Source organism: Pollachius pollachius, assembly GCF_949987615.1.
Source record: "Pollachius pollachius genome assembly, chromosome: 17".
Lineage (NCBI taxonomy): Eukaryota > Metazoa > Chordata > Actinopteri > Gadiformes > Gadidae > Pollachius > Pollachius pollachius.
In genome coordinates, this window is record NC_136950.1 from 15,286,548 (window position 1) to 15,311,994 (window position 25,447).

Genomic DNA, 25,447 nt, shown 5'->3' on the forward strand with positions numbered 1-25,447 from the left:
GGTCTCACAGCAGACGAAATTCTTCCTCTTGTTTTGGGGGGAACTCCCACGGCTTAGAACCACAGTTGGAAACCAGTCCGGAAGCAAAATGTCCCCCAAACATCTGGAATGCGCGTCAACCATGCAAACAAACCCAACGACAACAACGAAAGGAGCAGGGCGGGGGTTGGCGTTGACTAGGGGGGCTGGGGGGGGGGCTGAGGAGGAGGAGGAGGAGGAGGACATATGACTTCATGCAGATCAAGATTTGGTGGCTGGTTATGTTTCTCCTTTTGTAGAACAAAAAACGACAACACCGTCTTCTTTTTAAAGAGGTGTCAGTGTTTGAAGAGATCATTTCCCTGCAATCTCTTAAGAGTTGGCTTATTTTTTTTATGCAATCTTTTTCCGCCACTTGACGGGAACACACACATACTTACATACACACGAATACAGCGAAAGAGCTCCCCAAGTGCACCCCAAGGCACCTGAGAGAGAAAAAAAGGGTGTGTGTTTCTCTCTGCCGGCGATACTGCAAGTGTTTTCTTTAATCGAATACCAGCTGCCATTTTTTTCTCAGCGGTCGGGTTGTCTCAGGCAAAAAAGATTTTTTTTTTAATATAAAGCAACAGTGAGAAAAAAGTTGAGATTCTCGACGGATTTTGCGTCTTCACATGCGCACAGGCCTCTAGGCCGTCACTACGAGTGCTTTAATAGTCATCGTAGGTATTCAGGTCGGTGAAGAAGGAATTGGTGTAGGTCTTTCCGGTGAGTTGAGGATTGAAGTACTTGTTCCTCTCCTCCAGGAGCAGATTGTTCTTGTTGAAGGCCTAGGCAATAGAACAGATGGATGGAGAGAGAGAGAGAGAGAGAGAGAGAGAGAGAGAGGGGGAGAGAGAACATAGAAAAAGAAGAAGAGAGAGAGAGGGAGAGGGTGGTCAGGAAAAAGTTATTTGCCTTGAAAAGGATCAAGCAATGATTCAGACCCGGATGGCAAGGTGAAACAAATCCATCTGACAAATCATAAAAAATAAGCATTTCAAACTTCACAGTACAGCAACACAAATCAATGGGAGGCTGCTTGATGAATGAAACATTCATTTCCCTTAGCAAGGTCAGAGCATTAGCAAACAGACTGGAAAAACGACCTAACCACTGCTGGGCAAAAACGGCATCGGGATGTGTCCATATGTCCAATTCTGTCATCTCTAATACTGATCGTAAGTGGCTTTTATGGCTTTCAGATTGGCTGTGCTCAAGGACGACCCAAACCATAAAAATCTATCAGGGAATGCGTCATTTTTTTTCCCGTGAAGCTATAAGTAAGCAATAAGCTATGGCGTGGTGGGGGGTCATCGCCACTGTGCCCGCGGTCACATGGTTAACAAAGAATGAGTCCCCTCCCCTACGCGGCAGCTGCACTCTGGGAACCATTAGCAATTTGGCAAAGGGGTGCATGCACATTCAATTTGCTCGTGAGTGTCCCCCCGACTCCCTTAGGGGCGAGGGGTTGTGTTTCAACACGGGGTGCCATTGCGTTCGCCGCTGAAAGATTTTGCTTCGGAAGGCGACTACGATGGGAAGTGAAAAGTGGAGCGGACAAAAGACCTAAGATGTATTCCACTCCCATCCCATTATGCGATTTGTCCGCGGAAAGAATTGTAATCAACAACTCCCGCGGCGTGGAGATAGTTTTGTATATCTTGGCAAGTGGGCCCTTAGCTGCTTTTTGAGGCAGCTGCTTGTGGAGCTGGTGGTTGGCTGTATGTGCTCTGACTTCAAGCCTTACACCCTCTTTAATTGGTGGAGGACTGAGTGCGCGGGTTCTCTCGACGCAGTAAACAGAGAGGACTTAACAACAGGGCGCCGCCAGAGATGGAAGGCCGACAGGGAGGGGGAATTATGACGCATCATGGCGATTAAAGTTGTTTTTTCAGTTCTCTGTGCTACCGTCAGCCACCAAGCCATGCACTCGAGGAACCTGGCCCAAGAAAGGGATGGAACAGCAGGGGGGGACGGGGGGGGGGACGGAGATGGAAATAAAAGGGGAAGGCATGCAAATGGCCAGACTGAGAATGGGGAGGAAGGGAAGGATAAGTGAATTATCACAGCCCTTGGGAAGGAGGAAGAAGGAGGAGGAGGAGGCGGCGCAGGCTACTGCAGGATGGGTCGATGAAAGGGTTTTGGAGCGCAGGGGAGGAAAAAACAGAGAAAACTAGATTTGTGTACGCCAACCTGCCACACACAGGAAGTTGGAGGGGGGGCTCGTTGGGGAAGCAGGAAGTAGTAGAGGTTGTGTTTTTTTGTTTTTGAAAGAGTTGTTGCGTTGGGTTGGATTGGTTTGAGGGGGAGGGATGGGGGGTAGTATTTTTTTTTTTTTGGAGAGGCGTGATGTTGTAGAGTGGTTAGTAGAAAATCTCCAGGCCACGCATGGACACGCCCATGTTAGCAGACAGAGGCTGGCGCATGCCGGGGTCGTCCAGTGGCAAGAGTACCGAGACGTCTGGCTGCAGGAGAGGAAGCAGAGGCACCAGTCATCCCACAGTCCCCGCCACAATGCAACGACCCGAGCCTCACCCACACCCGAGACCCGGGTCCAAACCCCCTCCACAACGCCCGAAACCCTGACATGTTTCAAATCTCTGCGCTTATGAACTCATATCGTACTGGAAAGCCTCCCGTTTGGCAGAGGGATAAAACTGATATGTATTGTATCTGGCTGGCTGCGGTATACTGCACACAGTAATGCGATTAAATATGGCAGCTACGTCGGGGTTTGAAGCAAAATATTGAATCTTGAAATGCGACAACAGGTGTTCATCTTTCCTCACCACTGACACTCAAAGCAGGATAATGAGATGCTGGGCCATTCATGGTTAAAATATAGCTCAACATCTGAGTTATCTTGCAGTGTTGCTTTTGTGAGGGGCTTGGAGGGGAAGGGAGGGGGGGGGTTTGTCTTGTGGGAGCCAACAAAACAGGATTAATTTGAAACAAACTCTCTATTTGAATTATTTTTTTCCAAACGTGCACTGTCCATATTTAAATGTGCTTCTAGCAGCTCAAGGAAAAAGGATTATGTTCATTGATTAGAGGAATTGCATGAAGGATAAACACTTAAACATTCCTACCCTTGTCAGCACGGTGCAATGTTGTTGCGCCTCAGCACAATACATTATTTAGGCTAAAATCACATGCTTTGCTCTGGCATATCAGTAAGGGGAACTAACACCAGTCTGTATTGGCCTGCATGTAATTTGATTTGGAGCTTACATGAAGTCCAACAAGTTAAGTGCTAAGCTGGTTTATTTAAGGAAAAGCGAATCTGACCTGACTGGAAGGATTTGAGAGTTGAGGGAGGGTTGTAAATATTTATGCAAATAAAACGCTACATAAATAGGAGTCAAACTGGATGTCTTTTCACTCTGCAAAACGTAATTTGATTTGTTTGAATAAAGTAAAACAAGTTAGAATCAGAATCAGACCTCACTGAAAGGATTTCAGATTTGAGAGAGGGTTGTAAATATTTATGCAAATAAAACTTTACAGAATTAGGAGTCACACTTGATGTCATTAAAGTTGGCAAAATGATATTATACTGTCGGCCTCTTCACCTTGAACGCCAACACGACAAGTGTTTCCCCCCATTTGTGTGTCGAATAGATATCTATTTCGGTGCCATTTCAAGGGGCCGGGATTTTGGCTGCTAAGGTTGCTAAGACCCGACAATTTAGAGCCCTGGGAACCTGGAAATAAACCCGCCTGGGGCCCCGGAGCAGCAGGGATGAGTAATAATCACAGACACACCCAGACACTCAACGGAAAACCATGAACACCATGTTTTGATAGCCAGGCTGGAGCTGCTGTCTGAAATCCCTCCCCTGTTCCTGTGACTAATTCTGTTATTCCCTTCATATGATACAAGCCTAAAAGGTCTGGGACATCACTTTGGGTCACCCTGAGCAGGTTTAGAGTGTGTATGATTCACTCTTTGACGTCTGAGTTTCATCCGTGTCATTGTCTTGTCTAAGATAATTTGGCAAAACATTTTTTTGTCTATTTGTAATCCATTTATTTTGCATGCTTATTGTGTATTTAGTTGGGTCTTAATACAGTTTGAAGTGAACTACAGCTTTCAACATGTGTGGGTGTGTGTGTCTGTGAGTGTGTGTGTGTGTGTGTGTGTGTGTGTGTGTGTGTGTGTGTGTGTGTGTGGGGGGGGGGGGGGATTTGTGTGTGTATGTGTGTGGGTGCGAGACAGAGACAATCCCTCCCTCCCCTACAGGGAGAAGGTGGGCAGAAGACTGCAAACTACTTGAGCTGATGCCCCTCTGCTAGGCATCAGTATCTAGCTGCATCCGTGCATAAGAGAAACCAGTGACTGACACAGAAAGGCAAATCACCGGAATCAGACACACACACACACACACATACACACGCACAGGCACACGCACACGCACACACACACGCACACACACACACACACACACACACACACACACAAACCCAGTATGGGCGAGGGAACACGCAGACACGAAAATGTTAATACAGTGAACATCATGCGAATCGCCTAATCCAATCATGACAAAGACTGGGCGTAAAGTTACATGAAACGCTTGTTCCTCGACAGGAGACTGTGAAATTGACTGATTAGCGAATATGTTTTAGAGACAGCTGCAATTAAACTAGCAACAAATATCACGAGAGAGGCGTGGTGGATGCTACGCCTGTGTTTTGTGTTCACGAGTTTAATTATAATTGAAAAGTTGCAAAAGCATATGGCTTTATTCAAATATGCACATAAAACATCACGGCCACATAATGAATGTGGGTATTACAGGTGCGACGAAATACGCTGGTTGCTTAGGGGTGAATCGCAAGAAGTTGGAGAAATGTAATAAGTCTTCCCCCACACCACCCCCTCTGCCAAATGGTAAAATACCCCAAAAATACAATTAAATAAGAAACAGAAATCCGAGAGAACCCAACCTAACCGGACCCAAAACCCTAACCAAAAGCGAAACCAAAACCAAAACAGGCCCCGACCTTGATGGCCTCCACCGAGTCGTATTTGTCCAGCTTGTTGATGTGGTTGGTGATGCTGGTGTTGAGCGGCGCCGACACCGGGTGGATGACGGTGGCGTCGTGGGACTGCTGCTGGTAGCGCTGGCAGTAGGAGTACACCAGCAGGGTCACCAGGCAGCCCAAGATGGAGCTGCTCAGCCCCACCGCCATCATGTGGAACAGGTTGAAGTCTGAGGGGGGGGGGGGGGGGGGGGAGAGGAGAAGGTCAGCGGGCGAATAGCAAAAAAAAACGACGTGCCTTGAATTTTCTTATGAGAACATATTGGGAGAAGTTGAGTTGCAGCTGCTTGGAATTATTGACCGCAAACACACACAAGCACACACACATAGATACACGTACACACACACACACACACACACACACACACACACACACACACACACACACACACACACACACACAGACACCCATATACATAAACATAAACACACTTATTCACATCCACAGTATGTATATGCCGTATATCATTTACCTCCACAGTAAATCTCCTCTTGACTTGAGCGGGCAATGGAGACTTCTGAGGGGAGAAGAGAGGGGAGTAAAAAATGAGGGGAAGGAATTAGGGGAAGATAGATTGTACCCTTGAAGGTGAGAGTGGATATGAGAGCTGTAGAGTTGGCAGGGAACAGATTATCATAAAATCCACCAGCTAATCAGGAATGGGGCACCTGGAGTGGTTTATGAAAAGTATTGTCTCTCGTTAAAAACAAATGAACTACAAGACGTCGCTAATGAACCCTAATGGACTACGTTTCCCATTAAAACGGGATGAATGATCGGGAATAAAGGGGGAGGAGGAGGGGAGGTGGGAGCAGTAAGACTTCTAAAGGGTATTCTCGAGTACAGAGATTATTATATCACTATTAATCAACACAGACACTTCGGAAGAACTCTCTTTTTACTACACAGCTCATCCTCCATCTTCAAAAATGACATTCGGATCCAATCTAAATCAGTATGAGCATAAGGAAACAGTTGGTGTGTGCGCGCGAGTGTGTGCGTGGGCGAGTGTCAAGCGACGATTTTGTGTCTTGTCATTCAGTCTGATCCGTTCACAACAGGAACGTCAATGTTGTTTTAGCAGAGCGTGCGCGCGCGTGTGTGTGTGTGTGTGTGTGTGTGTGTGTGTGTGTGTGTGTGTGTGTGTGTGTGTGTGTGGGTGTGTTTATTGATGCATTGAGGCAGCGAACAGAGTCATGGTGACCTTTAGAGGCACCAGACGCTGTGCTAACCATCCCTGGCGTGAGACAGATCAATGACCTTGAGCGCTCCCTGCATAGTTGGCTGGCGATGCTAAAATCCTTACCAGGGGTGTTGAAATCTGTCTGGATGTGTATGTTTAGGGCAGAAGGGGGGCAGGGTAGGTCAGCGCATCGGTGGGGGGGGGGGGACCAACGTGTCGGACCAACGTCCGACACGTTTGGGAGCTGGCCGATTTGCTATTGGCTCTCGAGTGTACGACCAGAAGTAATATTACTTGGGCAAAATTGTGAGCTATGTGTGTGCACTTATTCAAAAGGCAGCTCTATTTGTTAACTCTCTTACCGTCTTTTTTATGATTTTTCACATTTAACGTGATTTGACGCCACTCAAATCCAATCAGATCAAATCAAAGCGACTCCAATGCAATCTAGTCAACAATCTAATCTAGCCCTCCGTTCCATCACGAGACCCTCTTCTAGTTTCAGACTGGCTACAGCGAGAGCCACAGCGGAAAGGAACAGACAAAGTAACCACGTAACCACTACTTTCTCACCCTTTTTTCCTCAATGAACGAAGAAACAGCGGCCGGAATAGGGGGCTATTCGAAGGGTCTCGGCCCCCATGTCTTTTCACTGAATCACTAGGTTTATACCGGGGCTGCGATAGGAAAGCCAGCAGCTCTGCTCTGAGTAACACCATTATGGAACTGTTACATCAGAGAACGCTGAGTTCAGCCCTGGCTGGTGGTGGGCAGAGCGACCCAATCACATTGTCTCTCTTTGGCCAGGATTCACTGAGCAATCCCATTCATACGTATCCGCAATGGTAATAACTGAACCTCTCTGCACTGCAAGGTGTGGAGTCGGGGCTGTGGAGCAGTGCACGTTAAATCATGCATGAGTCCCCTAGCCTGTTAAACAGGAGGGGAATGGTGTAAGACTATGGGGTCCGTGTGTGGTTGTGAGTGTGTGTGTGTGTGTGTGTGTGTGTATGGTTGTGAGTGTGGTTGTGAGAAGGTGTGTGTGGTTGTGAGTCTGTGTGTGTGGGGTTGTGCGTGTGTGGTTGGGTGTATGTTTGTGTGTGCTTGAGCGTGCGTCTCTGTCTGTCTGCCTGACAGACAGACCGACGTCCATCCGTCCGTGTGTCCGTGTGTGTGTGCGTGTACGTGCGTGCGTGTGCTCACCTGATATAAAGTTGGAGTCGGGCGGGCAGGGTCTGGTCTCGGTGCTGTTGCCTGAGCACTGGTTCCCAGTAGGGAAGAGGACATCGCAGTGGCGTACTCGCATCTGGGACACGACCCCTTCACACTGGGACCAGTCTGACCAGCTGGACCAACTCTCTGGGAGAACGGTAACGCATGGAATACCGTTAACATAGAGTCAACCTCCTTATCTGTGGTAGTGTGTGTGTGTGTGTGTGTGTGTGTGTGTGTGTGTGTGTTGGAGTGTGTGTTCTTGTATGTGTGTCCGTCCGTCAGCTGATATGAGCTGATATACACAATAGGAGCAGTGTGTGTTTTCTGTGTGTCTGCACGAGTGTCTATACGCTGATAAAAACTGAAGGTTGTGAGTGTTAGTTGGAGTGCAAACGAGAGAGCAGAGAGAGATAGAGAGATAGAGAGAGAGAGAGAGATCATGTCTATAAGTGAATCTATAAGTGCTTGAATATGATGATGATAGACAGCGTAGCATTGTGATATTCTTCGCACGTAGTCCAGAGAGTCGAGATCTTCATGTGTAGGTACTTTATTATGCATGAGGCCTGGGTCCTGTGTTACTTGCGCCTCTTGCGCTTGATGAGTGTGTGTACACGTGTGTGTATACCTGTGAGTGTGTGTGTGTGTGTGTGTGTGTGTGTGTGTGTGTGTGTGTGTGTGTGTGTGTTTGTGTGTGCGGGTTGGTGTGTGTGTCTGTGTGTGGGGGTGCTTACACCTGGACATTATGCATGAGGGCTTTGTGTGTCACTGAAACACTATTCATGGGAAGTGTGCATGTGCTTGTGTGTATGTGTGTGCTCATGCCTCCTGGAATGTGTCTGTGCACGCCTTTGTGTGCGTGTGTGCGTGTGTGACTGTGACTGTGGGTTGATGGAGGGGTGCATGTACATTCATACCCATTCACATTTCATACTTGTGCTTGTGAGTGCGCATGAAAGAGTGTGACAGAGTGTGTGTGTGTGTGTGTGTGTGTGTGTGTGTGTGTGTGTGTGTGTGTGTGTGTGTGTACCTGGACAGGGCTGTGTGTTGCACAGGGCCTCCTCAGTGTGCAGGCCCAGGCAGATGTCTCCTCCGTGGGCCGGTGGGGGGTTGCTGCAGGTCCTGGTCCTCATGTAATGTCCCCCCCCGCAGGTCACGGAGCAGCGCGACCATGGCGACCAGCAGGACCAGCTCCCGTCCACTGACACCACAGGGGAGGGGGGGGGGGGGGGGGGGGCTTTTAACTGACGTCACGTTGAAGGTTAAATAGACCACAGGGAATGTATCGTTGTGTGTCCGTTTCTTCACTGTGTGTGTGTCAGTGTGTGTGTGTGTCTGGTTGTGTGTGTGTGTGTGTGTGTGTGTATGTGTGTATCTGTGTTTGTGTGTGTGTGTTTGTTTAATTGTATCTGTGTTTGTGTGTGTGTGCATGTGTGCGTGTGTATGTGGGAATGTGTGATTGTTTGTGTAGGTATAGGTGTGCACCTCTGTATGGGCATGTGAGTGTATTGTATGAATGTGGGTGTGTGTTCTCCAGCTACCCGAGTGACTTCCCCATGAACCAGGTATTCACCACTCAACATGCTGAAGCACACACGCACCCACACACGCACACACACACACACACACACTGAAACACCGGCCTCCAGACTCACGCATCGTCACGTAACCAAGGCTACAGTCGCGGGCGCCTGGTGCTGATGTGTGTGAGGACAGAGGACATGTGCGGAAGACAGCAGCGTGTGAGAGACGTGCAGTTGTGCAGAGAAGAGCTCAGCAAGATGGCTAAGATATCGTTCGATTATGTCAACCGGGCGAAGGCAGCCTGGCACACAGACGTTAACATGTATCATTGGGTTTATGGGGTTAACAGAACATTATAGAAATAGTTAAGAGCGTTTGCTATTTTTAATATCCATTATATCAACGCTATGAGTGAATTTAACTGAATCGTTTAGAATGCATGCGGGTGTGTTTGAAGTGTGCATGATAATCAGTGTGTGTCTTTCTCCAGCTGGTCTGGACGCCCTGTGAACCTCCAGACTCCACGGTCTTTCCTCTAATTAATAGAAGAATATTAGCCTTGGAACACCTTTGTGATTATTTCGGTGTAGTTTTCCCTTCACACTGAGCCAGATATGAACCAACGTCCAGAGAACACAGCAAATCCTTCAGAAAAAACAACGACATCCAAGTACACAGTCGTTTGCCAGAGCCCGCAGCAACAGATGTAAGGATCCTTTGTGAACAGTGCTGGATAAAAGCCTGCTTTTTACATTAGTGGATTGAGATGTTTCACAGAACCGCCTGGGGGATTTCCATTAAGAGCCCAGCCCAGCTTCTTTAAGTTGCCAAATACTTTTTGTCAACTCAATGTAATATCTCTCTCCCGCAAAGTGACATATGGTTTACCACATTTGAAAATCCATCCAACCATCCACTTATAACCTCATCCCCCTCAAGACAGGCCCTAACCAAGCTGGCGTTTGTATTTAGTGTAGCTAAAGAGTCAGACTTAAGATGTGTAAGGAGGGTCCCTTTGGTTAACTTTGGAGAAGAATCATGCCAAAACTAAGGTAAAAGTATTTGTAGTGCTGAGAATATAAATAACTGTAGAAATCCATGGGCCCCCCAAAGACTCCCCCCATCGCCTAGGCTACGGAAAGCATCATGCATTCATCTGACATTTCAGGTTAATCCAGAAGGAGAAAGCGTTTGGGACCACTGCGCAGACAAAGGTTTTGTGTGTGGATGTTGACGCTCTGCCATCTACAGTAGTAATCTAAAAGATTCCCCCCGAACCTGTAACCAGACGCACGGCACTGATTGACAGGCAGCGCACAAAAACTCACAGCATATGGAATACGGGATAGGGAAAAATAAAAGAAAGCCAACAGCTTGTCACTCTGCTGTCTCGGCATTCCCAGGTAGGTTTTTGACGTTTAAAAATGACTTTCCATGCCATTGTCTGTCCGTCTTTCTACGCTATCCTGCGGATCTCCCACTTAGGCTTTTGACATTGCTTTTTAGCGTTTCGCCTTTATTGGACAGAACAGCGTAGCACAAAGAAGGAAGTAGAATACAAGGGAATAAAGGCCAGGAAGACATAGGGGATATGACCACGGGCTGGATAGTAATTCCAGGTAATCAATCATCACACCTGTGTGCCCTTTACCGGTTGTTTAATACCTCCCCCCCCCCACACACACAGACACACACACAGTGTCCAACTCCTCCAGCGTTGGGGTCGACCACATCGCACATCACAGCGCTCCAAATACCAAACTACAAGCCACAGCACATCCGTTTAGACAGCGTTATCACCGGCCTTGGCAGACAGAGCATTCATTTCATTAGAGAGCGTCCCGTTATCCTCTTTGACTGCTGAGGAGGGGGAGGGCGGGAGGGAGGGGGAGGGCAGAGGGGGAGGGGGAGGGAGGGGGGGGGGGGGGGGGGGGAGGGGGGGGATTCAGCGGAGGGAAATGCATTGTCTCGGAGACTCAGAATCAGAATGAGGCACGCTGAACAGCCCTCTCGACCCCGTAGCGAGCAGCATAATTACCCCAGGAAATAATTACACACTGGAGCGCCAAAGGGATTGTCTCTCTGGTTCCTGGTGAAAATTGGGGTCTTGGAAGGAAAAACTCCCCAAAACCGTGTTGCAGATTTACACCCGTGTGGCTCAGCCAGAGCTCTTTGTGGAGTGGACGGCTGGTGGGTTTTCTCAGCTGTTCCTTTTTTGACTTGCGGCTCACTCGTTCTTTATTCAGCACTCCAGCGGCGCTTCTTTTAAAAGCGATGTTAAATAGAAGTCCTGCTTCTCGTTAGGTGTGGCCAAAGTGGCGTGTTTTCTACTTTTTTGCCACTTTTTTTAAGGAGGAAGAAAAGGACAAAAGACGGCCATTCACATGAATGTTTTCTGCTCATGCAAATGCAGTATGTCACACTCATGCAAGATGTCTGGTGTGGACAACCGTTTGCATATCGTGTGTAAGTGTGTGTGTGTGTGTGTATCTGTGTGTGCGTGTTTGTGCGTGTGCGTGTGTGTGTGTGTGTTTGTGTGCCCATGTGCGTGTGTGTGTGTGTGTGCCCATGTGGTGCGTATCTGTGTGTGCATGCGTGTGTGTGTGTGTGTGTGTGCGTGCGTGTGTATCTGTGTATGTGTGTGTGTGCGTGCGTGTGTGTGCATCTGTGTGTGTGTGTGTGTGTGTGTGTGTGTGTGTGTGTGTGTGTGTGTGTGTGCGTGTGTGCGTGCGTGCGTGCATGCGTGCGTGCGTGCGTGCGTGCGTGCGTGTGTGTATACCTGGGCAGGGGGTGACGTTGCACTCCTGATACTCCTGTGCCGCCCCCATGCAGGTCTGCCCTCCGTACTTGGGCTCTGGGTTGGTGCAGGTCCTCTTCCGGCTGCGGACCCCCCGGCTGCAGTCTCTGCTGCACTGGGCCCAGGAGCTCCAGGGAGTCCAGCCACCGCTGACCGCGTGGCCCGAGATCCTGCCCAGCCGGAGCACCTCGCCTGGGGGAGGGAGGATAGAGGGGCATGGTCAGCATGGAGGTTTGTGCTTGGCACACAGACACAGAGAGACAGACAACATACACACAAACACAGACATACAGACAGAAAGACAGACTGACAGGTAGATAGACACAGACAGACAGATATAAACAGACAGACAGATAGGCTCACAGACAGACAAGACATACAAAGATAAAGAATGTGATAGATGATGAGACAAGGAAATTATAAAACTTTTCAATCATGGTGGAAATGTGCTCATTTGTTCAAGTTAATGCTAATCACAAAGCAAACTGCTGATGATTCACTCACTGAACATTCCAGGCTTTTATGACAGATCTGAAGTTTCGCTTTCGCCAATTTGAATTTCAATCCCCTTTGTCAAATTTGGCCGCCCACGTATCCTTCTCTTTGTTCCAATATCACTTAAAAAATGAATTAAAACGTCTAATCGAACAGTACTTTCGGTGAAAGGCAAGAAGCAAAGACCCACTGATTGCAATAATGGAACTCCAATAATACAAAATGTCTCTTTGTTTGTCCTTCCTTTATCCCTTATCCCTCCACGTCTCTTCGCCCCTCCACCTTTGCGCTCCCTCTCTCCCTCCCTCCCTCCCTCCCTCCCCCGGGCCCACATTCTGTCCATCCCTCACGTCCTCCCTGTCTGCGTTCTGCTCTCCATCTGCCGGAGCCCCTGATCCGAGCACTCACCGGCCCCTCTCGACGCCCCTGCTCTGTATTCTCCGGTGCATGTGTACGGTCAGAGGACGGCCCGAGTGTTTACCTATCGCCAGGGAAAAAAAACACCCATGACCTCGTCATAAGTACGGCAGACCTTGGCGCTGTGTGGAGACTCCCCGCCCGTCCCCCTCTGTCTCCCCCACACCCTCCTCCTCCTACTCCTCATCCTCCCATGACCTGTCTGTGACTGGCGTGCGGACAGGCACCAGCGAGGCCACAACTCTCTTTATTGATTCTGCGCAGGCAGTGCGATGGACGGCCGCTGCCTGCCAGGGTGACCTGCGCTCTCTATCAAGCCCTGTTGTGTGAGAGGGAAGGGACCGCTCCCGTCGCCTCCACCCGCCACAGAGTGTTTCGTGCTCCGTCACCGGCTCTCTTATATTACATATGACACACACAGTATCTCAAGCGCACAGACAGACACACACACACACACACACACACACACACACACACACACACACACACACACACACATGCACGCACGCACACGCATGCATGCATGCACTCAGACACACACACCCAAACACGCATACAGACAGGCATGCATGCACTCACTCAGATACACACTGGAAATTAGATGCTCACTCTCACACACACACACACACACACACACACACAAACATAGACACTGGAACTTAGATGGGCGCTCTCACACACACACACAGACACAAACTCAATTTGCACACTCACATACACATAAACATACACGCACATGCACAAACACACACACAAATAAGCTCTCTTTATTACACACACACACACACACACACACACACACACACACACACGCTCAGATGATGAATTGTGTGTAATGCATCGTTACAAGAGGTTAGCCACCTGCAGCTCAGACAAACAATGTGGACGGCCACCCGGTAAAACATGGAGCCGGAGTTCTCCATCGATCAGCGGAGCAGAGCGCCGGCGGATTGATCTCTGCACAGCCTCACCAGGCAGACGGGGCTCAGCCACGGCTCAGCAGGATACAGTGAAGCACCCACATGCCCACTGTCCCCTATAAACACGGAGGGACATCTATCTACCCCTCGCCATGCTATGGGAGTGTGTGTGTGTGTGTGTGTGTGCACCCACTCGTGTGGCTGTGTGTGTGTGTGCGTTTGTGCTCTCACGTGTGTGTGTGTGTGTGTGTGTGTGTGAATGTACGTGTGCGTTCGTGCACTCATGCGGGTGCGTGGGTGGGGGGCTGGGTTGTTCATGTCTGCAGGGGGAATGTGTGTTTGTGTGGATGTGTGTGCGTGTGTGTTTGGAGGGAGGGTTGTTGGATGTCTGTGGGAGGAATGTGTGTGTGTGTGTGTGTTTGCTGACACATGTGCAGCAGAGCATTCTGTAGGCGGCCTGTACTGTACGTAGAGTGCGGAAGAGGAGGAGGAGGAGGAGGATGGAAGGTCAAACTCGGTTAAACTACAAACACTGCTCACAGCTATGCTATTGACACAGAGGGTTTGGGAGGAAGACAAACAGGCAGACTGACAGACAGGGATGAGTAAAAGAGTAAGAGAGGAGTAAATGAGCTAAAGCCGCTAGACCTATTCAGAGAGGGGGATGGCAGTGTGAGCTAATATCATGCCGGGAGTTCTGCATAATGTGTGAACAACACCAAAATACATGGAATCATATTTTATTTCTCCCCATCTCGACTCGGATATGAGCTGTCAACATCTCACACTCAGGCCGCTGGCAGATTGTGTGTGTGTGTGTGTGTGTGTGTGTGTGTATGTGTGTGTGTGTGTGTGTGTGTGTGTGTGTGTGTGTGTGTGCAAATGTATAATGCATTGTCTATTGACATTTCTTGTGCATTCTTTGTCTTGCATTCTCTTGTATTATGTATTAACTTTCTTTGCACAATCCAAGTGTGAGTGTGACAATGTGAGAAGGGCTGCATTGGGATTGTACTGCTCTCTGATTGGTCGGCTGTAGGTAAAAACTGCAATACATTTAGAAAAACAACAATTCTGGTTGAACTTTCCTCCCATAGAAACCGTATAGGAATAACAAACCATACCGAAAATAACAATGCAGTCTTTATGGCTGTACAGTAGGTACACATAGTAGGATTTCAAACAAAATGTGTCTTTGTGTGTGTGTGTGTGTGTGTGTGTGTGTGTGCTTTCTTGCATGTGTGTGTATGATTGTGAGCTCATGCATCATCCTGTGTCTGCAGTGCACCATACTCCTTTTAAAGCCATATGAAACCAGGGGCTTTGGGCTTGGATTACAGCTGGGGGAGCTGTCTCAGGGTCACTCAGGTACAGAGGGATTCACCCTCAGCCACTCCGGGTAGAACCCATGTGACCCCTGTCCTTTATGCTCCAGTAGCCATGGAAACAGCACGGAACTACACCCAACACCATGATGCTGCGTGCTGACTCTCCGATATAAAGAGCGGTAGGAAACAGCGACACTATTAGTCACGGCGGTCACCAAGAGCTAAAACTTATTTCTGTCACACATTCACATCCACCCACAAGCACACACACACTCAAACAGGCACAGGCACACATATACACTGCCATGAAGATAATCATGAAGTTAATAATGTCCTGTTTCTATGGAAGCACGTTGAAAAGAAAGCACATTGAAATCTCACTCTATTTTTTTCCTGATGGCCTGAAGTGCTTTATGCAAATATGCTTCAAAATTCCAATGGTCACAACACTATGGTAATTATTTCTGTTTAGGGATTATAAAAGCCAATAATCTCAGAGGGATTTGTTGTTAAACCTAAAGTCAACTGTATGAACACTCATTAGTTCCACCTGATTCCAGCCCATTTTGCCTTTGAGGTAACAAGAGAGAGAGAGGGCAAGAGTAAGAGACAGAGCCAGAGCCAGAGAGAGAGAGCCAGAGCGAGAGAGAGCAAGGGAGAGAGCGAGAGCGAGAGAGAGCTGGGACGTTGTGCACCATCACATTTTATCTCAGAGGGAGAGAGAGAAAGGGGGGAAAAGAAGAGGAGGAGTGAGACAGGTGCACGCCTGCACACAGGTCGATAGACAAAAGAAAGAAATGGAAACATTGGAGAGGAGATTGAAAAGAAAAAAAGGAATGGGAGAAGTGTTCGGTAGCTGAGAGAGGGATAGGGAGGGAGAAGTGTTCGGTAGCTGAGAGAGGGATAGGGAGGGGGAGAGAGAGAGAGAGAGAGAGAGAGAGAGAGAGAGAGAGAGAGAGAGAGAGAGAGAGAGAGAGAGATGGACACTTGTAGCGTCTGAGAAGGGCGGGGGGCAGAGAGCTTGGCATCCAGACTACTTTGGCCAAAACACACCAGTTGCAAGTAGAGGAAGAACAAGAAGAAGAAGAATGAATGATGAAGCCATCATTCACCCCCATGAGCAAACATGATAATAGAACAGCCTTCTGTGGACATGTCTCTGCCATCTGCGTAGTGCCATTTTCTTTTCTTTTTTCCTCAGCTGCACAGCAGTTACATTGGAGGAAAATAATGTATATTTAGGAAGCGGCTTCTAACACCTACTCCAGCGCCCATGACAACACATTCAGAGTGTAAATTAGATTTGAGTGCATCTCCTCATGTGTAATTGATTAACGCCTGCAGGCATATGTGATATTCAGAACATCTCTCTTCCAGAGGAAGCATTGTGTTGCAATTGTAAGGCAATTCACTGCTGAGTGTAAACTCACCCACGGAAACAGACTGAACCCAAATAACATTTTGTTTTAACAGTATTTTTACAATAAAATACTACGTAGTATATATCAACATCCTTAGTCACAAGCAGCTTATCCGACAACTTACTGAGCTATAGCTTGCTTATCAAAAACCTGTTATAATACCATCTCTGGTGATGAAAAGGAACATTGTTTAAGTAGAATGAATTCAACATGGCTTCATCTTTATCTATGCTTGTATTATGTGCCAAAGATACTAATAAGTCGAGTTTCGGTTCCAAGAACACCCACAGCACAGTAAAAACAGTGCTTCAGTGTGGCATCTTAATTTCATTAACATCTCATGTAACAAATGGGCCACTTTCTCACTTGGACTTGCAGCAATAGGATTTTTGAATTTGTGAATAATAGGCCAAAGTATAAACTTGGTTGCAAAATAAGTTTTTTGAGATGTGATGTCAGATACAGACTTTCAAATCCATTGTTCGTACTGCGATTGCAGCCCCCATTTTAATGAGAGGAATATTGTTTTCCGAAAAAACGATACACACTTTCAGATTGAGAACTTGGAGCTTTGCAGCTGCACATTTAACACATTTAATTGCAACACAAAAACGACAATAACAAACTTAATTGTTAATGAAATGTTATTCCATATGTCTTTTTCGTATGTCAAACTGCCAGCAGCGTTTGTCTCATTGAAATACAATCAAAAGGGATTCGGAGACAGAAATAAAGAAAAAAAATAACACTTTTAGGTTTTTACTCCAGGCATATCAAATGTGATCGAAAAGACAAGGATGACAATGGAAATAAATCACTCGGCATGTGTGAGAAATGACTTTAAATCATTACCAACCCTAATTAATTCATCTGCGTCACTTGATCAGTGATACGCGAGAAGGCGATATGTTACAGAGGACCGTTCTCGGTGCTTGGATAAGTCACATGCCCTTGATTGATGTCTATTAATAACCAGGAGGAGCACTGTGTAGAGTCAAGGTGATGATAGGCAGAGAGACAAAAGAGGGAGAGTGCTCCCAGATGAAACACCCCACATCAAACCGTTTGCCTCAATGAGAACGTGGGGATTAACCATCCTCCACACCCCATGACAGGGATGATGAATGTTCTGCGCTTCGTGTCAATAGCGTGTGTCATTTCCACAAATGCAATCCAAAACCTTTACGAGTCGAGCTCACATCTGATGGATCTCTGATAGCGCTATAGCTCTGAAAAAAAGAAAACACACCACAAAAAAAATAACAGTCCCATTCAGTTGAAGAGATTGAGAAAACGTCTGGGCAAAGGGCAATTGAACGCAGCCTCCCATTGGTCAAAGGGTCAGAGAGGAAACGTTGAATCAGAGACAGCCTCTCAAAGAAAGGTGTAAAGATCTCTTTCAAAGAAAAAACAGATAAGTTTAAATAAAAGAGAGAAGAAAGACAAAGACATGTGTTGAGGCTCAGAGGGCAACTGCTCAGTTCTCGCTGTTTGTTTCCAAGTTTCTTTCTCTCTTTATGACACCAGTTGATTTCCAGGGAGAGAAGATATAGAGGCCATGTCCAACATTGAATATTTTCAAAAAGAACCTATTAACCAGGTTCATACGCAGACTTTAGTGCCTTTTTGGAATATTTCCCACGGCTGTGATATGGTTCATATTTCACATAAACACACACACACACACACACACACACACGTACATGTGCCCGAACACACAAACACAAACACACACAGCAGCCTATTTTATTGCCTTTGTCTTGTGGGAAAAGCAAGGGCGTTTGGGAGGCTGTAATCAATAGTGACTCACCCAACGAAAACAATACATCTTTATCAGATGACTCAGTACCCCCCAGACCCTCATCTTTACATCAGGGTCTGGGGGCGGGGCGGGGGTGTAGGAGGTCGATACACACACCCACCCCAGCCCAGCCCAGCTGTAATTATCTCGCCGTGACCCTGATGCTATGCGAAACACTTCAAGGCTCCTCCCCGCTGACTGCAGCATGGGCTCTGTGTGGGTCAGCTCTCGTATCACACACACACACACACACACACACACACACACACACACACACACACAAACGTGTGGCTACACATGAGCAGCATGGGCAGGTCTAAAGAAGAACAAGAGATTTTGCGATGCAAGTCGATCTTCATTGAAATGATCCGATATCGATTCATGAAATCCTGAGGAGGTGCTTGCGTAACTATATTATTTGTTGTGCCTTCATGGAAAGGACACTGAGGAGAGACAGGACCCAGGTTGAAGAAGAGATGGAACAAAGCCTAGGACCACAGGCGGGAATCTAAACTGGGCTCCCTTCAAGGAGTACCACCTATTATACGCCCATTCCTGTGGATGCTTGAAGCTGGAAGCTTTAACAGCGTGAGCCTCGCACAGACAGCCTTTGGTTCTTCAACGTGCACTATATTGTGTTAACGGCTGTAGTGTGACAGTGATGTTAATTAAGAAGTATAGTAATGTAACTTGCTTTGGGCTCAGTTCTTAATGTTAACATTCATCTTTTCGATTATGCACCATGTTTAAAGGTTACTTGTGCTATTTACAGCATAAGCTATCAAAAATGTCCTTCATATCCAACCCAATCGATAGGAATCCAGGATTATTTAACGTATGCACACATTGAGTCTCTCCTCGAGCAGAAGGAGCCATGAACACAGTTTCACAGAGTTTCCTATCCTGTTGAACGCCCAATAGGAGAGCTTTGATGAAGAAGGAAATGTTTTATGAGTTTTATAGCTCTCGAGCAAGGATATGTGTGCACAGTTGAGGTTGCAAAAACTATTATAGATTGTAAAACTATAATGGGCAGTGGTATGGTGTGGTACAAGGACACCCTGCTCATTTAATTTACAACTAGCAGAGATGGAGCCATCTTCCTGGTTTAGCTGCCGCCATATAGTCTAGTCTCAATTAACCCAGCCTTCTTCACGACCCTCTAAGTTAAGCACTATGGAGGGCCTTTCTGTGTTATTTGAGTTTAGACAGCTATTTGGAGAGATACCCTTTGGTGACTCACCCAACACCATGATGGTGTTTTGTGTGTGGGTGACACACACACACACACACACACACACACACACACACACACACACACACACACACACACACACACACACACACACACACACACACACACACACACACACCAATACCTGAAAGCGCGGGTATTGATGATTCACATTCACACACACAAAGCAACACATGAGGAAAATACATAAATCAAATACACACACACAGACAACACATACATCAAACACACACACACACGAGCAATGCATAACATGACTCCCCCTCCCAACACACGCTTTCTACACGCCTTGCCTGTAGAAACCGTCTGTGATCATGTTCCCCAGCTCATAGAAGCCCAGTGCGATCATTAGAATCAGTAAATCGGTAGCGGACTGATTAACTAGGCTACACAGCTAATGCTAAAACAATCCTCGATAGCAAATGGCTCTAAATCCATATAGCGTACGTCCGGATAAATACGTATTCCCACTAAGTAAACAGTTCTCATTTATTATTTGAAAGGCAATGCAGTGGGAGATAAAACTGAGCAGAAAGGTATATAAGTAAACCGGATAAGATATGAATCGCAAATATTGCCTTTTAATGAAGGCACTGTTTGTTATTTCGATTTGTCCCCACGATCGAAATTACCTCTTGCGTCTTAATGTTACGATAATAACATCTTGGAAAACCTTTTGGCCAGAAAGTGATCAAATCCACGATTAAACAATTCAGCAAGAACACTGCATACATCTTCTAGATCAGCATTGCACTGAAATCCCCCCCACGCTCCAACATACTGCTGTTTCATACCGAGCGTGAAGCAATTATCACCAACAAGCATTTATATAATGCATCTGCGCAAGATCTGAATCAGAAAACTCACGCACACACAAGCACAAAAACAGGCACACACTCAAGGAGACAATCTCTCGCTCACACCATCTGCCTTCACTATCCTCTGATCCGCTTCCCTTGCCACAACAAATCATCACGCGCGTGTGAAGAAGACTGTTGATCGCGCAGCCGTCTTCGTCGAAATGGCTCTAATTAACGCCGCCCATGATGGTGAGTCGGGCCGTCTGGTGGACACTCCTAATGAAGCGTGTTGCTTCCCCCATGTTAATCACACGCACAACACATCTATTAAGGTCCATGTCTCTCTGGTCTGAGTGTGTCTGTCTGTAAAGGTGTGCTTGTGTATGTGTTTGTTTGTATGTCCGGAAAGGTTTTGTGTGTGAATGTGTGTCGATTTGTGTGTGTGTGTGTCTTTGAAACAGAGGAAAAAGCACCTTGTTTGTGTGTCAAACGGAGTGCGACACGCCTGACTGTGTGAGTGTGGTGTGTTGAGAGAGGGGGCGAGAGTGCAAGAGAGAGAGAGAGAGAGAGAGAGAGAGAGAGAGAGAGAGAGAGAGAGAGAGAGAGAGAGCAAGAGAGGGAGAGAGAGAGAGAGAGCGAGAGAGAGAGAGAGAGCGAGAGAGAGAGAGAGCAAGAGAGGGAGAGAGAGAGAGAGAGAGAGAGCAAGAGAGGGAGAGAGAGAGCGAGAGAGAGAGAGCAAGAGAGAGAAGGAGATAGAGAGATGAAAGTCAGAGGGGGAATTTAGAGTGATAGAGAGAGAGAGAGAGAGAGAGAGAGAGAGAGAGAGAGAGAGAGAGAGAGAGAGAGGAGAGACAGAGACAGAGGGAAAGGGATGAAAGCAGAACTGAGCGGTAACTATTGGGAGTTCATTAACACGCCTGATGGTGGACTCTGTGGATGGAGGACGTGATGGGAGAACCCCATTACCATCCCCCCACACGAGCTGCAGACTCACACGGAGGGACTGACACAGGGGCTGAGGAGGAGGAGGAGGACGGCTAATAATAAATGCGAGTCAGAAAAAGGAAACAGGACAGAAACCCAGAATGACAAATAGTAGGAAATTGCAGAAAGAAAATGAAAAATGTAATGTACAAAAAAAATTTACTAACAGTCCCACAGACTTACAAAACAACCAGACAGTCAAACCCACAAACACAGAACGACAACAAACACCCCAACTTCTGCATTTCCTTGGCGGCACAAAGCATCCACCCTACACTAGCAGCAACCGCACCACCCTTCTCCCGCGATGTATAGTGCAACCCCCCATTTGATGGTGGGGGCGCAGACAGGGCTTAGACAAAGTGACAGGGACAACCACCGAGACCCCACCCCTTCCCTTGCTCCGGCAGAACGACACATCACATGTGTCTCCTCTCCTCTCTCATATACACATAGATACACACACGTTTAATGGCAGCAACCTCCCCCCTCACCGTCGGTGGAGCAGCCCGTGGAGCCGTCGCTGGAGCAGTAGCGCATCTCGATGCGCTGGCGGCCCACCTCCAGCAGGCTGGCCTCCGCCACGCGCGCCTTGCACGTGTAGCGGAAGCGTTGCTCGTAGTGGCCGCCGTTGTCGGAGATGTTGACGGGGGTCCACGGCGTCCAGGGCGTGGTCTTCTTCAGGTCGGGGCAGGGCGCCGTGTTGCAGGACTGGTACTCCTGGGTGGGGAGGGCGGAGAGGGTGGGGAGGGCGGAGAGGGTGGGAAGGGGTCAGAGAGGGGGGGGAAGGGGTCAGAGTTTGAGTGTGGAATGTGTGTGTGGGTGGGTGAGTGAGTGAGCGAGTGGTTGTGCCTTTGTGTGTGTGTGTGTGTGTGTGTGTTAGTGAGGGAGTGAGGTTGTGAGTGAGTGATTGAGCGAGTGGTTGTGTCTGTGTGTGTGTGTGTGTGTGCGTGAGTGAATGAGCGAGTGGTTGTGTCTTTGTGCGTGTTTGTGTGTGTGTGTTAGTGATTGTGTGAGGTTGTGAGTGAGTGAGTGAGTGCACGTGCATGCACGTGTGTGCGCCTGTATACATGTGTATCTATCTGTATATATATATCTTCCCTCTCAATCAGAGGCCGTCAGGTACCCTTATTCGGAGAGCAATCCTCCCCGAGTTAATCAGATTTGAAGCGGGTGTACAACGGGAGTAATTGCGAATTGTTAGGGTTGTAATTACGGCAGACAGTGCAAGGCAGACGCTGTCTGGACCTCTTTCCACAACCCTAATAAATAAATGAGACGCTGGCTCCATTGAAATTCTAAGCAGCGAATATACGTTCCATTTAGAGTACCCCCCCCCACACCCACACCCACGGGGTATCTCTCAGGATTCTGGTCGTGTCTGCCTTGTGTTCCCTTGAGTGGTTGTCACATACCAGTTTATATTCCCTCTCTCTCTCTCCCTCTCCCACTCTCTCTACCACTGCCACGCCTTGTCATAATCCACTCTGCAGGCAAACACACACACACGCACACACACACACACACACAAACACGCGCACACACACACACACACACACACAACCAACCAACCAAACACACACACACACACAGACACACACACACACACACAACCACACAAACACACACACACACAAACAGAACCACACACAACCACACACACACACACACACACACACCGGATACAATCCCATTAGGCCACTTGCTGAACACGACGATGGTGCAAAACAAGCCAGGCAGAAAAGGTCATTGATCAAGTTTAATTTACAAGCCACTGTTGGGCTTGGGGGGGAGAGGGGGTGGGGTGAGGGTGGGGGAGGCGACACAGAGTGGTGGAGGGAGGGGAATAAGAGAGGGAGAGAGAAGGAAGGTGTGGGGGAGGTGGATAAAAGCAGGTGCGGTTCGGGAAAAAACTTCTTGTATAAGCGCTACTCTATCGGGATAAAATGAATGCGTTATGTAAGAATATTGAGTAACGCCACGACGGGCTACTGCCTACTGTTTACACTGGACTGCCCTCAAAACACACCTAGTTCCTTCCCTAGCCCACGCGCTAACACTGTTACCCATGGAGCTGAAACACAGGCCGCCGCTTCCAGTGGTATGAGTGAACTTAATGACACACTAAAGGACTCCTTACCATAATGGGTGGGTTATTGGGGGCGGGGGTCCCCATCACACGCTTCTATAAGCCCGGCTGAAAAAATACATAAAAGTAATGGAGCCTCCTGGGACGGGTTGGGTGTGCGTGTGCGCGCGCGCGTGTGTGTGTGTGTGTGTGTGTGTGTGTGTGTATGTGTGTGTGTGTGACAGACAGGGCGGTGGGGGTCTGGGGCTGGTTGGGTGGGGTGGGAGACAGCTTCCACTCCCTCCATCACTTGTTTGTTTATGCTGCATGAGCCACAAGTGACTGTCAGACCTTGACAAAATAAAGATAAGAGTTTCTTTGCTGCATCCATCAGCCTGTCATTAGGGACAGGCTGGCAGGAGAGGGAGTCTCTGACATTATAGTTCCTCTTCTTCTTCTCCTCCCTCACTTTCCACAATTCCCCCCTCGCAGTCTGGCTGGTTTTTTATGACTGTCGGTGTGTAAAATCGAGTATTTTTCTTTCATCCGATGGTTTTCCGTCGTACTTTTCCCTCTGTGTCACCTCTTTCAGCGTCTGCCCATCTGTCTCTGCATCGCCCGCCACTCCCCGCTTCCTTCTCTTCTCATCAGCACCTTCCTCTCTCCTCTCACTTATTTTATCTCTGTCTATCCAACTCCCTCTTGTGTGTGTGTGTCTCTCCCGCTAAAGCTAGTCTCGTTCCCCCTTGTCTCTCTCTCTTTCTCTGTCTAACTCTCCCATGTCCCTCCCTCATTTTCTCTCTCTCTCTCTCTCTCATCCACTTGTCTCTCTCCCTCTCTTTCTCTATCTAATCCCCCCTTGCTTCTCCCTCACCCTCTCTCTCTCTCTCTAACTCCCCCTTGTCTTGCTCACCCTCTCTCTTTTTCTCTAACTCACCCTTGTCTCTCCCTCTGTCTCTCGTTCTCTTTCTAACTCTCCTCTCTCTCTCCCACTCTCTCCCTCTCTCTCTCTCTCTCTCTCTCTCTCTCTCTCTAACTCCCCTGTGTGCCTCCCCCCACCACCCCACCCCCGGTGGGGTGGTGGGGTTAGAAACACTGGGAGGATTCAGATTGCCTCACGCCCAGTGATGAATGAGGGTGTCATCTCCACCGGCGCTTTCCGCCTCACTTGGCCCGGCTCTCTAATCATCGGCGCGCATTAATATTTAACATCATCAAGCAGCGGGGGGGTCGGACGTTCGCCGTCATTATCAATAAAGATTGGCAGAAGGGGGAAAAAACTGAAGCCGCTCAATCCCCCGGGGGGGGGGGGGGGGGGGGGGAGGCGCCAAACAGGAAGTGATTGGTGGATGTTGTTGTGTGTTTGAGTCAATGACGGTGGCCAAAATACATTGCATATTTAATAAGGCTCGCTAAGTGTCTCCCCCCCCGCCCCACCACAAAACACACAAGCCGCCCCCACACACACACACACACACACACACACACACACACACACACACACGCACTATGCACACACACGCGTGAGCATCACCCGGGGAGGATGAGCGGAGGATGGATGGAGATAATTACTGTGTTTAAAGCTCAACCTCACTCACGGTCTCTGATGGCCGAGCGGAGGCCCGCCTGCTGAAACAACCGCTCCGTAGCAAGGTGATTGGTGTATAAGTGATTAGGATGAGGAGGAGGAGGAGGAGGAGGAGGAGGACCCCCCCGCCCCCCCACCCATCGACCAACCATGCACCCGTATACTTCACAAAGGTGCCCCAGTACTCTTCAGAAGAAGCTCTTGGCTTGCCCTTGTCTGAAGAGGACAAACTTCATTCACCGTCTCCCTTTGCCCATCTCCTCCGAGCTTCGTATATATATATATATATATATATATATATATATACATATACATATACCCGTCATTTATATTTCATCATACATATGAAAGAAAATCCAATAAAACTTAGGTATGGACGGCGAGGAGGTGGCGAGGTTTATTGTCTTTCATGGCGAGAAAAAAGAGCAGCCTCTTTTAAAAACGCCCGCGTGCCACAGACACCCCTGGCAGCCAGAGATTCCGCTTCTTTTTCCCACTTTTGAATAATGCATCAGATATTCACAGAGGGAGGTGGAATAAACATCAATACAGCAGCCCCCCTAAACCCGAATTGAGACAAATCCCA

At 48.0% G+C, this 25,447-nt stretch overlaps 1 protein-coding gene across 1 annotated transcript in view; it reads right to left on the reverse strand.

Moving 5' to 3' along the window:
• The window catches only part of sema5a (sema domain, seven thrombospondin repeats (type 1 and type 1-like), transmembrane domain (TM) and short cytoplasmic domain, (semaphorin) 5A), a 122,779-nt gene that overhangs the window by 625 nt on the left and 96,707 nt on the right, over positions 1 to 25,447 (reverse strand). The window contains exons 16-22 of the mRNA XM_079755155.1: positions 21,700 to 21,925; positions 11,767 to 11,976; positions 8,494 to 8,664; positions 7,452 to 7,607; positions 5,538 to 5,582; positions 5,026 to 5,234; positions 1 to 809 (exon numbers count right to left, since the gene is read on the reverse strand). The exon at positions 1 to 809 is cut by the window's left edge and continues 625 nt beyond it. Of these exons, the coding sequence (XP_079611281.1) occupies positions 690 to 809; positions 5,026 to 5,234; positions 5,538 to 5,582; positions 7,452 to 7,607; positions 8,494 to 8,664; positions 11,767 to 11,976; positions 21,700 to 21,925 (1,137 nt within the window). The 3' untranslated portion in view covers positions 1 to 689. The remainder of the gene's footprint in view (positions 810 to 5,025; positions 5,235 to 5,537; positions 5,583 to 7,451; positions 7,608 to 8,493; positions 8,665 to 11,766; positions 11,977 to 21,699; positions 21,926 to 25,447) is intronic.